This window comes from Pecten maximus, chromosome 7 (assembly GCF_902652985.1).
Source record: "Pecten maximus chromosome 7, xPecMax1.1, whole genome shotgun sequence".
Classification (NCBI taxonomy): Eukaryota; Metazoa; Mollusca; class Bivalvia; order Pectinida; family Pectinidae; genus Pecten; species Pecten maximus.
The window spans coordinates 32,105,199-32,121,019 of NC_047021.1; the positions used below are offsets into that span (position 1 = coordinate 32,105,199).

The window sequence follows — 15,821 nt, forward strand, 5'->3', positions numbered from 1 at the left end:
CAACATGTCATTTGTTCACAAAAAATACCTTTTTTTCACAAAATGCTTAACAAGTAAATTTATCAGCGGTATACTTACTGTTTTAATATTTTGGAATCTAGTTTACGGTTCAAAATTTCCAATTATAATGAACAACTTTTTTATCTGTTTTGTGACAATTTGCGTCATTGGTTCAATTAGTTATATAATTAGTTAATTAGGCAAGTGCATAATTGGTTAATTTTGGTTATGTATAGCCAAGGGAAATAACTTTGATGACACAAAGCTATGTGGTCTCTAAGTGTAAACAATCTTTACGGCGACCCAATGGGAAATAAACATTGCAGGAAACTCCACCTTTATTGAATGATGTTATCATTCATTGTGTGTTGATATACAATTTCATGATTGACTTGTTCCTATTAATTAGATTTCCGTGACATAATTATGTCAATTACTTACCGAGAAATTAACAACACAAAGTCTCGATATTGATATCCCTATTTCTTTCCGTTATAACGACACTAGTCCTCATTTTGAGAATGTGAGTTACTTAGTAATTCGTATTTAACAATGATTTGAATGGTGACTGTTACCGGTGAAGCAGAAGACGCTTACTCTCCCGGAACACCTAGCTTATTCTTCCTTATATTTCGCCAGTAGTAGGTTACGGACATCGTGATAATGGGAACCAGTCATTGACTATCGAATCAACTTGGATATGTAAACACTGTAGGTAGGGAGGCAGGGATGAAATAAGTACATTTGTAATAAAACTAAGTTGTATGTTGTCACAGCTGGTTACGTTGTAATGTAAGTAAAAATCGAGGTTAGCGTCTGAAATTGAAAATATTTTGTATATTATGTTTGTTTATGCTTGATTGTTTTGTGAATATCTGTATGTCTTTTTGTATTTATTTATTTATGTTTAATTTTGTATATACATGTGTATGTAAATGTTCCATTTTTTTGTATAGATTTGTATGTTATGTTTAATTTTGTATATGTTTGTATATGTTTGACCTTTTGTATGTTTAATTGTTTTGTTGATTTTATTAAACAGAGACTAAAGCTGCCATGGGAGTAACGCTCGGTGCAGTGATTTTCTTGTGTGGTTGTATGACTTACGGTGAGTACAGGAATACTTTCTTCTGGTTTAGGGGCAATATTACATTTGATATAATATGCTACTGTTTACGATTGTTCCATCGTCAGTTGGACACTGCACTAGTTTACCCTTCAGCATAAATATTTAAACATCTTTGAAAATTGTGCATTGGTAGAAAATGCCTTTAAACTTGTGGATGTTAAAAATAGCGACAGTACGTCTATAGCTCGTTTAGTGATGATCGAGATGTATCATTAGAGTTTAAAATAAATAAAACGCAGATACAAATCCAGATAATCATAGTACCTACTGGATATTCAAAACCATATTATATATTTTATAACATTTTAACCAGTGAAATATCAAAAAATTATTCATTCTATAAAAGTGATATTTTTCTATATTTTTCACTAGTGAAAATATCACTTTTGCTGTTTTGACCAATCAAATTAATGATTAGAAAATACCAAAATAATTGAACAATTAGAAAGCCCGACATATATGTCAGCACCTGGACAGGGGGAACTACTTTTTTTGTATGCAAACTTCCGCTGTAGGCCTAGTTAGCATACGGGGTAAGTTTTTGGTGATAAAAAATGTATTAAACAGAATATATAACAGTGTCTTCAGTAATACCAAATATATTTCACTCGTGTGGCTAATATTTTGATATTTTTCACTCGTGCTGCTGCTGTTTGGTATTACTGTAGACACTGTTAGATATCCTCTATATATTATATAGCAATTTGATGCAATTTTATATTTTTTATTCTGCAGTTGTTTCAACGGGCAAAACAACAATAGCTTTCTCAAAGAACGACGTTAGATATGTGACGCTGTATGTAAACGTCTTGAATCCATTAGACACTTGTGCATCTGTGAATATATCTGCTCCAGGCGTGGGGACATTTGCAACGAGGTTTGAACTGGTGGAACCGAAAAACGTCACTGTCATCGAATTAAACAATATGGAGTTCGAAATGACTGAAACGGGGAAAACTGACAAAGGCATTCTCATCCAGTCAAATATAAGCGAGATTATTATTATAGGACTTTCGTCAGCCGATAAAAGTGCTGCAATGTTCTATGCTAGAAATGCAACACAGCATGGCAGTGAATATGTTACTCTAACACATTGTGAGGAGGATGATATTTGCCAGTTCGCGATCATTGCTGGAGAAGACAACACAAGTATTGAAATGCTCTTTCCTGAATATTTGTCTGGTTCTGTTCTGTTTGATGGAACAGAGTACGGCCCTGGTGACGTCATGGATATTACATTACGCGAGTCGCAGACTTTCCAAATCCAGTCAACGTTTGATCTTAGTGGAGTAAACATTTTGTCCACAAATGGAAATCAGTTTTCCGTTTTATCTGGTAGTGCTTTCACTGGGGTACAAACTAGCACAACAAGGGAACACCTAGCGGATATGGTTCCTCCGGTAGAAGCATGGGGAAACCAGTTCATTCTGGTTCGTCGAAATTTAACGGATTATCTACGTGATGAAGTCAGATTTGTTGCAGCCGGAAGTGGCGCTAACATTTCAATATTTGGATGTGGACCTGTTCTGAACCGCAGTATTCCAGGATTTCAAATATTCTTTTATCGTATGACGTGTGAACGAGTTCATATCATATCAGATGAACCAGTACTTGTTGCTCATTTTCCTGTTGGCATTTACCACGGTGATCCAGCGATGTTTTTTCCTACACCCATTCATCATTACGCCAGTGAATATTTCGTTTACATTCCTCCAGGATTCAGAGAATGTGCCGTTGCTGTCGTTATGGAGACAATTCACACCAGTACATTTGATTTAACCCGATTTACGGACTCATTTACCGACTGGAACGAAATAGAACACTCGGTTTACTCGACAGCATGGTTAAAGAATATGAAATCTGGTGTTCTTGAAATAACTCATACGTCACCATTCGGAGGTCACGTGGTATGTGAGCGGGATTTTGCTATGATTGCGTTAACAATCGGGTTAGGAAATGTAACTTTAAACGGACCACAGGTAAAACTATTACACATTATGAGCTATGTATATACAAATTATATTTGATTAGTATTTAGCTAATGCCTTAACTGCCACTTATGCATTTTTGTTCATTGTCAACACGATGTTGGGAAATCATCATATCTCCATTATTCATGGAGTCATGACGATATCGGTTATATTTAGTTAAACGGGAGAGAACATCGAATTTTATTTGACAAAGTATTATTACACTTTTACTGAGATGAAGAGCTTAAAACATATGCCAATTTTAATTTAGAGCATTTTTGGATTGTTGACGTCGTGTCTCCGCCGGCCTAATCGTTTGAGTGCGGATATTGTATTTCACAGTACTTCAAATGTAGAGATAAATATTGCTTATACATGTATTTCACAATGGTGGTAGTTGAAATAAATTGTGTATTCCACCATTTTACAGGAATCCTACCAAAAATAATGTTTTCGTCATTGAAGTACATACGTGATGTATATATCAAGATCAAAATATAAATATTCATTTGCAACATAGCACAAACATTGAATGTACAAAATTTATACTATCTCCATATATTCATTTAAGCGCTTGCAGCTGTTGATAAAATGTTAATTAGTGACGACCGAGGATGTCTCTATATAGGGAATGCCTCGTGTGAAATTAACCGTCACGTCTTGTTAACCAGGGGATATATAGGCGTAGGGAATGTGTCAAGTCCCTTTCACCAAGTGGTATCTTGGAAAAGATTCCATGGCATGTTTACTAGGGTATGTCCTGTCGTGGGAGTTGTGTCATGTTTATTAGGAGAAATATCGGCGTTGACATGTTTCGCCTCCAATTAAGCAGAAAATATCGTATTTCTTCATGTTGGAAACGTGTCCCTTCCTGCTTAGCAGGGGATATCTCGGCGTGAGAAATGTTTCACGTGATGTTTACCAGTGGTGGACGTAAAAATGTGCCACGCCTTTTTACGAGGGGATATTTTGGCGGAAGAACGCCATGTTTAGCAGAGAATATCTCGACATAGCAAATGTGTAGCGTTCTGTTTACTAGGAGTACTGCCAACAGGGGCATATCTAGTCTTATATACGAGAATAGATGAATAAATAAATACCTATGGATAGTCTTATATTTAATAAAAAAAAAAGTCTTAAAATATAAATAATTCTGTCTATTTTTTAATATAGTTCTAGATATGCCCCTTGGGGTATCTTGGCGTAGGAAATGTTTGGCGTTCTGTTCATCAGGCCGTGCCTCTATAGAGAATATGTTACGTCCTATTTCATAAAGGATGTCGGCGCAGAAACAAAAATTCTCGTCCCATTTATCAAGGTGTATCTCTATATAAAATTAATATACTATTAAATAACACTGGATATGTGTATTGTATGTTGAGATGTTATTTACAGTAGCATACCATGTCACTGTTTTCCTTCCTTTTCCAGTTATACTCGCCCACAGCCATTACTGATAGTTCATCAACACAGAGTGTTTATGGTAATGTTTATTTTCTCTTCTCAACGAGTCAACATACAAACTCCTATAGTAATTTTGTAAATTACACATATAATTTTACGCATGTTTGGTGTATTTCAAAGACAAACTACTATTATGTAAATTATATTATTAATATGTACATTCTTTTATTTTCTCCGCGTTTTTACTCATGTGTCCTCTGAAATGATAAAATACACATGTAGTGCAAGTTCAAAAGCTTTCAGTTGAGATTGTAAAACGATAAACAAAGTTTCAGTATTCAAAAATCGTTCTAAGGGACGTTAAGTGTCCCTTTGCCCATATATTGAACGAGTAATATTGGTTTGAGAACTCCTTCATATAGGTCCGGACTCGCAAACAGAGTACAAGCTAAAATGTCCACACTTTCTTAACTATGATCAATATCTCATTAACGATTTCTGAAAACTGAAACTTTGAATATATATTTTTAATCTCATTTGGAAGCTTTTTAACTTACACTGTCATCTTTAAACTGCAGTGGAACATTAATTTCTTTTTAGAAAAACAAAACAAAAAAACGTTTCAATATTTAAACTATCTATTCGAATGTGACTCCCCGGTCGCAACTATCACAATGGTTTTCAAGAACGCTTGTATACAGTGATATCGTACTAATCATGTGATGCCATGGACTAATGGGGAGTAAAAATTTAATGGTTTTTTTGTTGTTTTTTTTTGTGAAATTTCAGAAACATCTATTTCGACGGAAAGACCCTGAATCTACACCTTTGAGTACTAGTACCAATGCCTCCGTCACCAGTGTCATCACCTCCAGTCAAAGGGAATTAGATTTACCTACACTAAACTGTTCCTGTTGTAGAACGATATCATTTTCAAATTCTGGTCTCCCATCTGCTGAGGTGTTGGAGATTATTAACAAACTCAAGGGTACTCTTACAGTTCCTAGGAAGACCACCTCAAATTACCATCGTACTCTCACCAGTGTCTGGGATGAAAGGCCATCGTCGGCGGGAATAGGTGCTTTAGGTATCACAGTCCTTTGTGTAGTCATTGGAAGCATAGTGGCAATGGACCTAGCAACTCTATTGCAGAAGAGAGGATGATTGAAATATTGACTTTACTATACAATGTTATTGTGACTGCAATTTTGTTTCATATTTTCTTTTGAAATATCCTAATGTATTTGAAATGTTAAGATCTGTGCATACCTGTTCCTTGTTCGGGGATTCCATTCACCAAATCATTTAAAATATAAAATTATCAATGTCATATTTTTGATAAATGAACAATGATAGTGTGGGACTGTGTCCAAATGGAATTCCAATAAGAGAAATGATTTCACAATAGACTTTTATAATTGTGTATATAAACTTTCATTGTAGCTTTATAAAGACCATAATGGAAGCAGAAAATTATATGCTATTTAGAATGTCCCAAATCTTTGCAAGAAAGAAAGAAAACGATTTTCTCATCATTTTTGCACTTTTTTCCCCCTTTTTTTTAGAAAAATAATAACACTGTCAATTAACAAATACATGTACGGTCGGCATATGTTGTAAATATTTGCGATATTACCCCCTAAACCGTCATCATATTTCGACGGCGGCGGCGCGGCGTCAGATACATTAAAGTTTTTCGGAGTTTTTCCCTTATTGTTTGCCACATTAATTTGTAACTTAGTATGCGATTTTTGTCATAATGAATTACAGAATGAGTTTGTACCCCAGGTCAATGTTCCATTTTCCGATAATCTGAAATTAAAATGGTCTATATCATGTGTCTATAATAAAGACATTTTTTCTGCTTCGCAATGCAACACGATTCATTGTTAATTAACCTGTTCATAAGGGTCACCTACCTATAAAAAAAAAAACATTTTTCTCTGGCCCCTTGTATGATTTGTATAGACACATTGGGCAGAAACTTATCTGTAATGACTTTATTTAAAAGTAAACAATCAGGGCCCAAATTGAATTGTGTAATGGCAATTCAGTACGAAAGGATTTCTACTCCTGTGATCAATTAGAAGGACTAAACAGTCCGGGTCACATGAGGACGGATGTCAAGGACACACCAATAGCCAGAGTCATGAGGACGGATGTCAAGGAGACAACAACGGATAGGATCATATGAGAATGGGTGTCAGGGAGACAACAGCCAGAATCATATGAGAATGGGGTCAAGGAGACACCAACAGCCGAGCTCTTATAAGGACGGATGTCAAGGAGACACCAACAGCCGAGAACATATGAGGACGGATGTCATGTAGACGCCAATAGCCGAGATCATATGAGGACGGATGTCAAGGAGACACCAACAGCCGAGAACATATGAGGACGGATATCAAGGAGACACCAACAGCTGAGATCATATGAGGACGGATGTCAAGGAGACACCAATAGCCGGAGTCTTATGAGGACAGGTGACAACAGTAATAAACAAAGAGAGAAAGAAAGTGAAGAATGGAGACAAGAAGAAAGCCAAGACAAAGATCCATTTACAGTACAATGGATACAGTGTGATACCGGGGGCCTTATTCTTGGGTTCTTTAATGTCTTCCTAACAGATGACATCAGAGAGACCACTCCCGATCATTTCCTTCTCCTTTACGAGGATTACGAAGTACATGTACTGTACATACACAAGTTTTTGTTGTGTTATTTTATTGCTTGTTTATCATTAGTGAGCAGTGTGTAAATATCCTCTCCGGGTATATAAAACAAAAGACACCGATAGGACTATAAAACAAACAGGGATATTAACTGTTAAATGAAAGGCCATTTGCATCAGAACAATGGCACGATCAAGGTCAACTCATTAGTGGACTGTTTTTTATCAATTCATTAGTGTAAAATTAGGAATATTTGCGATAAAGTATTAGCCCACTACATCTTGTTCAAAGCTCCCAACGGAAATCATGCACTTTCCGCTTCAAAACGTAAGTTGTTTCAACAAACAATACTATCAAAGATTTAAATGACAGCCGTATTTTGGCACTGGAAATAGATGGAAAAATGAAATGTCATTTTCCAGAAAATCAATTAATCTATTACTAAATACTTTATTATTTATCAATATGAATATATAGAAGCATGGTTATTGTTGACAACAACTGTAATTATTAAGGGTGTTCAGAGTTAGATAATAATCAAATTATCCTTCAAACAGAGTCAATTTACTAATGACAAGGTCATGTAATGTGTCTATCCCGCCATGTCAGAATGTAGTATATTTTAGGTTCAAATTAAGTACCTTTTCACAACAGATCCAAAATCCAATATATAATTATTTAAATTACAATTTATCCTGATCGGGTTACCTAATTTTTCAACAGATGACTTGTCCAACTATGGCTTTAGTAAGGGAACCTTTTGGGCTGGGGCTGCATCATTGTACCACACTATGGTTCAGTTTTATGTATATGGCTTAAAGTCCAACCAACAGCGATGTTAATTCATGGTAAGGACGACCTCGCACATGTAAAAGATGCTACATGTGTAGTGCGTGAATGTGTTTTTGGAGACATATTGTAATATCTTTTTGTTTGTCTGCTTGTGATAGTGCGGAACTGATGTCGACATCAGAAGTGCTACTATGGAAACTAGACACCACGTGAGCACTCAATGTGGGGGCTGGCGTTGGGTTTGTTTCTTACCTGCAAATATCATGAACGATTAATATTAATTTTCACTTTTTATACCAATCCGATTATTTCGTATTAGAATTATATTCATTATGTTTATTACATGTATTGTAACATGTAAGTAATAATTTATGTAATTTAATTAAACTTTTATATACTATTGAATCTGTCATTGTTTTTGATATTCTGCTGTATTATTAGCTCTCTGCTGGACTGACGGGTGCGAACCACAAAGCATGAATTACATGATATCCACAAACAAGTGTAAAGATCGACTCTTTACAAGCAAGTGGAAATATATCTTTACAAACAAGTGTAAAGATCTCTACAAGCAAGTGTGTATATCTCCTCTTTACAAACAAATGTAAGGATGTACTCCTTACACACAGGTGGACGACCTATGACAGATGACAATATCTACCCAGGGCCGGATGTACGTTCCTTTTTAAGTGTGACATGGTTTAATGGATTGTAAGGATCATCATATATTAAACATACAATCCTATTTGAAATAGTGCGGGTCTAGTTAGGCGCGTCATATATAATTATAAGTTACAATCTAAAACAATGAGGGTCTTATGGAGTGAGGTGGGGTAATCAAATATAAATATTCGTTACATTTAAAACAATGAGGGTCTTATGGAGTGAGGTGGGTTAATCATATATCAATCTTCGTTACTATTTTAGGTGGGGTGGGCAATCAGGTGAGTACAAGGAACGACAACTCGTGTAGAGAAATGCATGACTTAATTATATTTGCAATGGTTTCCTTTCTTAAGATATTAGTATTTATAATACGTTCTTGGTTAAAAAAAAAGACGATTTAACAAATGGTGTACACAGGTAAGTTATACATACAGATAGGAACTTTGTAGATAGCATAGGTTTCGCCGAATTATTGATGAACTGCATCGCTTACCTGTTTTATTTTGCTTGGACCCTTCGATCATTTATGTTAAATGCCTGAAAAAATGGAGAACGTTAGCTAATCTGAATCAGGTGATGTAATGCAAAATTATAGAAAAGTGACCAATATACCAATATGATACTATGATGATTCGGGGTATAGAGGAGTATGAAAGACGTTTGTATATTAATATATGATAACATTGATAATACAAAAGTAGTACAAATTTAGGATGCCCATATTCCTTGCCCAATTCTACATTCCGCTGGGTTCCGAAAATATATGTAATTACACAATAACTGTAAAAATCTTTTCCAGCCGAACTTGTCAGGCTGAAAATAGACGAGGCTTCCATAAAGTTTCTGAGTCTCGTTATGCTGTGTGGAAATAGGTTCTGATGTAAGCAGCATGACCAAAATAAAACGTGAAAAAAGGAATAGATAACATCTGCATTCGATACTAGATACGCGCTGTTGGTGTCCCCTCGCTTTCCAAAACAATACATTTAATTATAATACTGTAGGCGATGCAGTCAGATTGACGGGATAATCTTTACAATATCAATGAATAATTACCTGTGAAATAAACACACACAAAGCTTAAAAAGCAGCGGACAGATGCATTACATTGTATCTAAACAAAGGAATCTGGTTTAACATTCCTTAACCGTTTACGATACTTTTAAAGTCAGAACCAGGGATATGAAATTAGATATAATCACTTCAAAACTATTTGATATTGAATTTATATGGTTGCCCAAAGCGTCCAAAATAGTACAAAAAGTCGTATATCTACATTACATACAGTCATACCTCACACATCTAATTTAACGAGCTTGCCTGTATTATTCCTCTTGATAATATTATGTAGGTAGACGTACGTGCCATTGTCGTTAATCAAACACATTGAAATAAAATCTTGATTTTCGCCATTGTTCAGCTTGAAGTAGTGGAATGTAGTTTGCGGAACGAGATCAAGATTTTATTTTAATTAAATTGGCTGTAGAGTGGACCCGCGATATTCCGGTCGGCTGTAGTCAGGAAAACTTCATGGCAAATAAAGCATGATGTTCCTACCACCATTGACGAGTCCTAGAAAGACCAAACAGCTGTATGATGTCCCTACCACCACTGAAATTGTTCTAGAAGAACAAAACAGCAGTATGATGTCCCTATCACCACTGACGAGTCCTAGAAAGACCAAACAGCTGTATGATGTCCCTATCACCACTGACGAGTCCTAGAAAGACCAAACAGCTGTATGATGTCCCTACCACCACTGAAATTGTTCTAGAAGAACCAAACAGCTGTATGATGTCCCTACCATCACTGGAAATGTTCTAGAAGGACCAAACAGCTGTATGATGTCCCTACCACCACTGAAAATGTTCTAGAAGGACCAAACAGCTGTATGGTGTATCTACCACTACTGAACAGTTCTAGAAGGACGAAGCAGCTGTATGATGCAGTTGCATTCATTTTCGCTGTATTGTATCTAAGTCGCAATTACTGAAGAGCTTTCTTTTCCAAGAAAGGTGAACGGCGATACAAGTACATTGTTGTGAACTATACAAGAGCATATTTTGTAAAACATATGACAAGGACTCATAAAAATACACCGAAGGTGGCTATGGTAACAACCATTGTCCGTATGTCGGCTGACTTGTTGTTTTCATACGAAGCTGATTATATTGAAGAGTTTATCGGAATAAGTACTCGAGACCTTGCAGATGTATTGGTATATTGACGATATATTTAGATAACAAAACCTTTATTAACGATGTCGATCCAATATACAAACATGTACCCTATAGAGCATGAACTCAAGGACACTATAGACTCCTCAACATCTCTTCAACGTAGCCAACAATGACAACTTACAACAAACCTCCTATAATAAGAGTGATTATTTCAAATTCCCTATTGTTAATTTTCCATTTCTAGATGGCAACATACCCTGCATCCCCTACCTAAGGTGTTTTGACATGTCCCAGTAGGTTCAATATTCATGGGCTTGTTCCCATTATCACGATATCCTTGACAGATGTCGACTACTGACTACTGACTCACCAGGTGAGAGGAAGGTTGATGAGACTATGGGATTGTTTTATTGTCGACATCATGATTCCATTTGGAAATATTCTATTTCTATATGCGATATGAAGTTAGATGTGTTTCAATAAACTTGTGATTCCGTTCTCACCACCCATACTCTCAGTTTAGAAAGTGACTATTCCCGGTTTGACCTAGATTTGTATGGCGGGAGTCGTCAATGAAGCAGAAGACGCTTACTCTTCCGGGACACCTGATTCTAGCCCTTGTACTTTTTCAGGAGTCTCCATGTAGATGTTTATTCTTTTGTTGATATTTTGCCCCTCTTTAATCGGTTTGAGTTTGAAATATGATTTCGTTATTATGTCTATAATCTTTGTTGTTTTTGAAAAGTTCTGACATGATGTGTATCTTTGGATTAAGACACGCTAACGTTCCTTCCATGTTTCGCTCTTACATTATAGCAAAACTGAAGGATCCTAGAAGAATGAAACAGGTTTGTGTTGCAGTTCAATAATTATTCGGCAAAAGCTATATCATCCATTACACAATCCATATCATTATGAACCTTCAATAAGACACTGACCATGTATTCTATTTATACTTCAAAATCAATCGAAAATAAACACTTTCATGTCAGATTTCAATAATATCCCTGACATGTTTGCCCTAACCATTATTTCCTTTCTATCGCTCCTGGTGGAATGAAATTTGTTATTAGCTATTGAAGCGAAGCTTGGTCAGTTGACGAACACCTAGAAGCATCCACGGGAAAACTTTTTAAGCTAAAGCTATGATTTCTTCGTTTTGTTAAGATAATCTTGACGGAAATGACAATCAATATAATAAATTTCAACAGTAATGATATTTTTTACGACATGTGTGTCAAGTGGGTTTATTTACGTTATAAGGAGATCAAATGTCAAACCGTCGAATTCATGCACGTGCTAAAATACATATGTTTATCATCAATGCCAAGTACAGCAAAAATATATATGAAAGGTGCATTCTGACAAAGGCAGTGTCAGTTGCAGGATAAATTAAAGTCCCATAATCCCAAAGAAATATGCATAAATGTTAACATTTTGACCTCTTTACAGTTTTCAGACTTAAGATATACCTAACAAATAATCGCGAATCAAAAACTAGAGAAAAATGTGTATTTATGAAAGTACATTGTATACGTGAAATTCCCAAAAATAATAACTGGGTCCGACGGGCCAAGTTTATATGCAAATGAGTCCCACAATGCAATGGCGGGTTATTAGTCAACACAAATGGCGGAACGCCGAAAGTGTGGGTCTCTGAGATTCTGCCAAAAGAATAGCCTTTGGAAAAGAATTGATTCAATGGAACTTAGCATGAAAAGAAAAAGGAATAGGCTCGAATTCCGATTTTGCCGGACGTCTATTGGATTGCTGTTAGCTTTTTGCTTATTCCTCGAACATTGTCAACTTCACCGATCGGAATTTTGTTCAATGTTTTGTTGTAAGCATACTGCCATATCTTAAAATCAAGTATTTAGTTGTATGTTTCTTTATATTGATTCAATCATTACGAGAATATTTTGTTAATATGTTCAAATGAAAGCATTATAAAGGCAAGCAAACGGCCATATGTGTAGTGTACGTTGTTGAAGCCTCGCTCTCGGCTCCGTGACAAAACAGCGAGTTATTTTTATACACTGACGTCGCTAGGTTTTCCCCGGTCAAGTGTCCAGTCCAATGGTAATGAGCACCTTGGATTGTCATTAACACATAGGTGCAATTAGGATTTTAGGTTATTTGTGGGGAATGCGACTTTAATACCTACTCTTCCTCACTCCATATACCCCCAGCTCCTTCCACAATAGTACCCTTACTACATGTGACCCCCACTTTTTTAGATTGTAACATGTTTAATATATGATGTTACTCAATAAACTACAATAAATCATGCATATTTAGGTAGAAACGTATGTCCGTGTCTTGGGTAGATTTCCATCCGTCATAGGTCGTGCACTTGTTTGTAAAGAGGATATCTATACACTTGTTTATAAGGAGGAGATATATATACTTGTTTATAAGAAGGATATCTATATACTTGTTTATAAGGAGGAGATCGATATACTTGTTTGTATAAAGAGAAGATCAATACTATTGTTTGTAAAGAAAAGATATATGCACTTGATTGTAAAGAGAAGATTTATAGATTTGTCGGTTAAGAGGAGATCCATACACGTTTGTGCATATCAGGTCATTGTTCAACCCAGCTATCAAGCAGTGAGCTATGTAATATAGTTGAATGATAAAATAACAAGAACAATACTTTTTTGTACGTCTTGGACAATGATTAAAAGCCCATATCAATAATTTCAACTAATTAGAACCGATTATAAGGCCCTGGTGTTATCTGTAGTTATCCTATGTGGTTCAAGAATGTGTAATCAACATATTTAATTACGACATAAGATATTGATAGCATGTTACATACATGTAATCAAGCAACTCCCTTAACAAGGAATTGTCGAGCTAATTTATATAAAAAATGAAAATCGATATTAACCTTTCATGACTTTTGTAGATATAGAGACAAACACAACACCAGCTTCAACATTGGTGCACACCATGCTATCCGTATAGTTTCCTTAGCACTTTAAAGTTGGCATCGGTTTCCCGCTATCATCAAGGGACAAACAGGAACATATTGCAGCCTCCCAATACACACCCTCACTATACACATTGCATCTTTCATGACCAAAGCTGTTGATATGACGTTAAATAATATACAACCAAACCAAACACGTTGACATCAATTGAATAGAATATTGCACAAATATAACGCAAAAATGTTAATCAAAACATATTCTTAAATGCATAGCAAAATAATAAGGAACGTGCATTTCACTTTCACTGTTTATACAATAAGTTAACAAAAGTTAGTTTCTTTTCATCGGCATAAACCCACATATGTAGATTATTAGAATCTCTTCCTGCCTTGGGGATGTGACAAATAAATCTAAAGCCAAGGAGGAATTCATCTGACCAGGGGCTTGCCGAGGGTTGGACATTCATGAATTCTCCCAAAAGTTCACTGTAAGCTATATATCTACTTGACGGATGTTCACTAGACAGATGTCCATGTATTCACCAGGCGGAAACTCACTTGACAGATGTTCTTTCATTGATAGAAAAGTTCACTGTAAGTTATACATGTACATGTATATCTACTTGACGGATATCTACTTGGCAGATTTCCATTCAACCATACGAAAGTAAATAAGTAGATATAAGCTTATATTACTCATTATAAAGCAATACATCTATACAACAACTCTATCAGTGCAAGCATTGAAACTTATAAGAGATACTTGCTATACTCAAAAATATGTTATATTGGTAAAGATATTGCAAATATTGAAACATTTCAGAATAGATGGAAAATATGGGATAAATTGTTAGAAACAACACCCAACTCCTGACAATAATTTCCAGCTGTTTTTATTGCATGTTAATCATATTATTTTTTAATGTTTTTTTTTCCAAGAGCACGTGATTATTTAGACAAAACATAGTTTATACATTGCAAACATTGTCCTCTCGCAGGAGGGTTTTCTCTCGATATTCATCTTTCTCTACATTCATTCTACTTTCGTGCATCATAATTATATATTCCTTATATTATATTGATATCATTAGTGATATCATATTCACTTACGACGGTATTCATTTTAGCTATACTATCGTCCATTTCTTTCATTATTTCATCCTACACTACACTTTTATACGAAATTTCAGTTTCAGATATCTATCCACTTGACAGACGTTCATTCAATCATAGGAAAGTTCACTTAAGAATTGAATAATGTTATGTTGAGGTGTATGGGGGTATAAACCTCAATAGGTCTTGAGACAAATTTTATGAACTGCGAAGCAGTTGTAAATAGGTCTTGAGACAAATTTTATGAACTGCGAAGCAGTTCATAATAAATTTGTCTCAAGACCTATTGAGGTTTATACCCCCATACACCTCAACATAACTTTATTCAATCCTTATATTTATATTTTTTTTTTGATATTTTGTACGATATTTTGTCTTTGACAAATAGGGACTTGTGCAAATCTACCACAGAACTTACCGAAATGTACGTCATCACTCTTCGTCTACATATGGTTAATACTTTCAGGATTTCTTTTTCGTGAACAAACTTAATAGCGATTTAAAACAAATATTAGTTTTAAAGGAATTTATTTCATATAAATATGATCACTTTTGAAGAGGAATTAAAAAAATATAGTCCAAGCTCGACAAATGTATTCCTGCGCCGGACTTGATATAGTTCATTGAAAAATGACTCGAGTTAACTGTGGTAGGTTCATTGAGTCTGAATTGAGTGGAAATATAAATATTATAAGTTATATACCCACTAGACAAACGTTCACTTGACAGATGTTCATTCATTTATATCCACTAGACAAACGTTCACTTGACAGACGTTCATTCATTCATAGGAAAGTTCACTAGATGATTGTACACTTACTACACGGAAGTTTATCTAACAGATACAATGTATATATTCATAAGACTGAAATTTACTTGTCAGCTCTTCAATTTTCAGACGAAAGTTCCCAAGCCAGCTGTTTATTTACCAAATACAAATCCCTTGACACATTCTCA

At 35.3% G+C, this 15,821-nt stretch overlaps 1 protein-coding gene across 1 annotated transcript; it reads left to right on the forward strand.

The window, feature by feature from the left end:
• Nucleotides 1-1,052: 1,052 nt before the first annotated feature.
• On the forward strand, nucleotides 1,053-6,017 carry LOC117331071 (IgGFc-binding protein-like). Its single transcript, XM_033889667.1, has 4 exons — nucleotides 1,053-1,108; nucleotides 1,865-3,108; nucleotides 4,531-4,582; nucleotides 5,293-6,017. Exons 1-4 carry the CDS (start codon nucleotides 1,057-1,059, stop codon nucleotides 5,319-5,321), a joined length of 1,377 nt encoding a protein of 458 aa, XP_033745558.1. The 5' UTR covers nucleotides 1,053-1,056; the 3' UTR covers nucleotides 5,322-6,017.
• The last annotated feature ends 9,804 nt before the right edge of the window (nucleotides 6,018-15,821 follow it).

Bases quoted from the DNA above. Each gene is read 5' to 3' on its own strand.
- LOC117331071 (XM_033889667.1), top strand. From the start codon at position 1,057: ATGGGAGTAACGCTCGGTGCAGTGATTTTCTTGTGTGGTTGTATGACT. The intron at 3,109-4,530 runs GTAAAACTATTA...TTCCTTTTCCAG, and splicing joins TAACTTTAAACGGACCACAG to TTATACTCGCCCACAGCCAT. The intron at 4,583-5,292 runs GTAATGTTTATT...GTGAAATTTCAG, and splicing joins ATCAACACAGAGTGTTTATG to AAACATCTATTTCGACGGAA.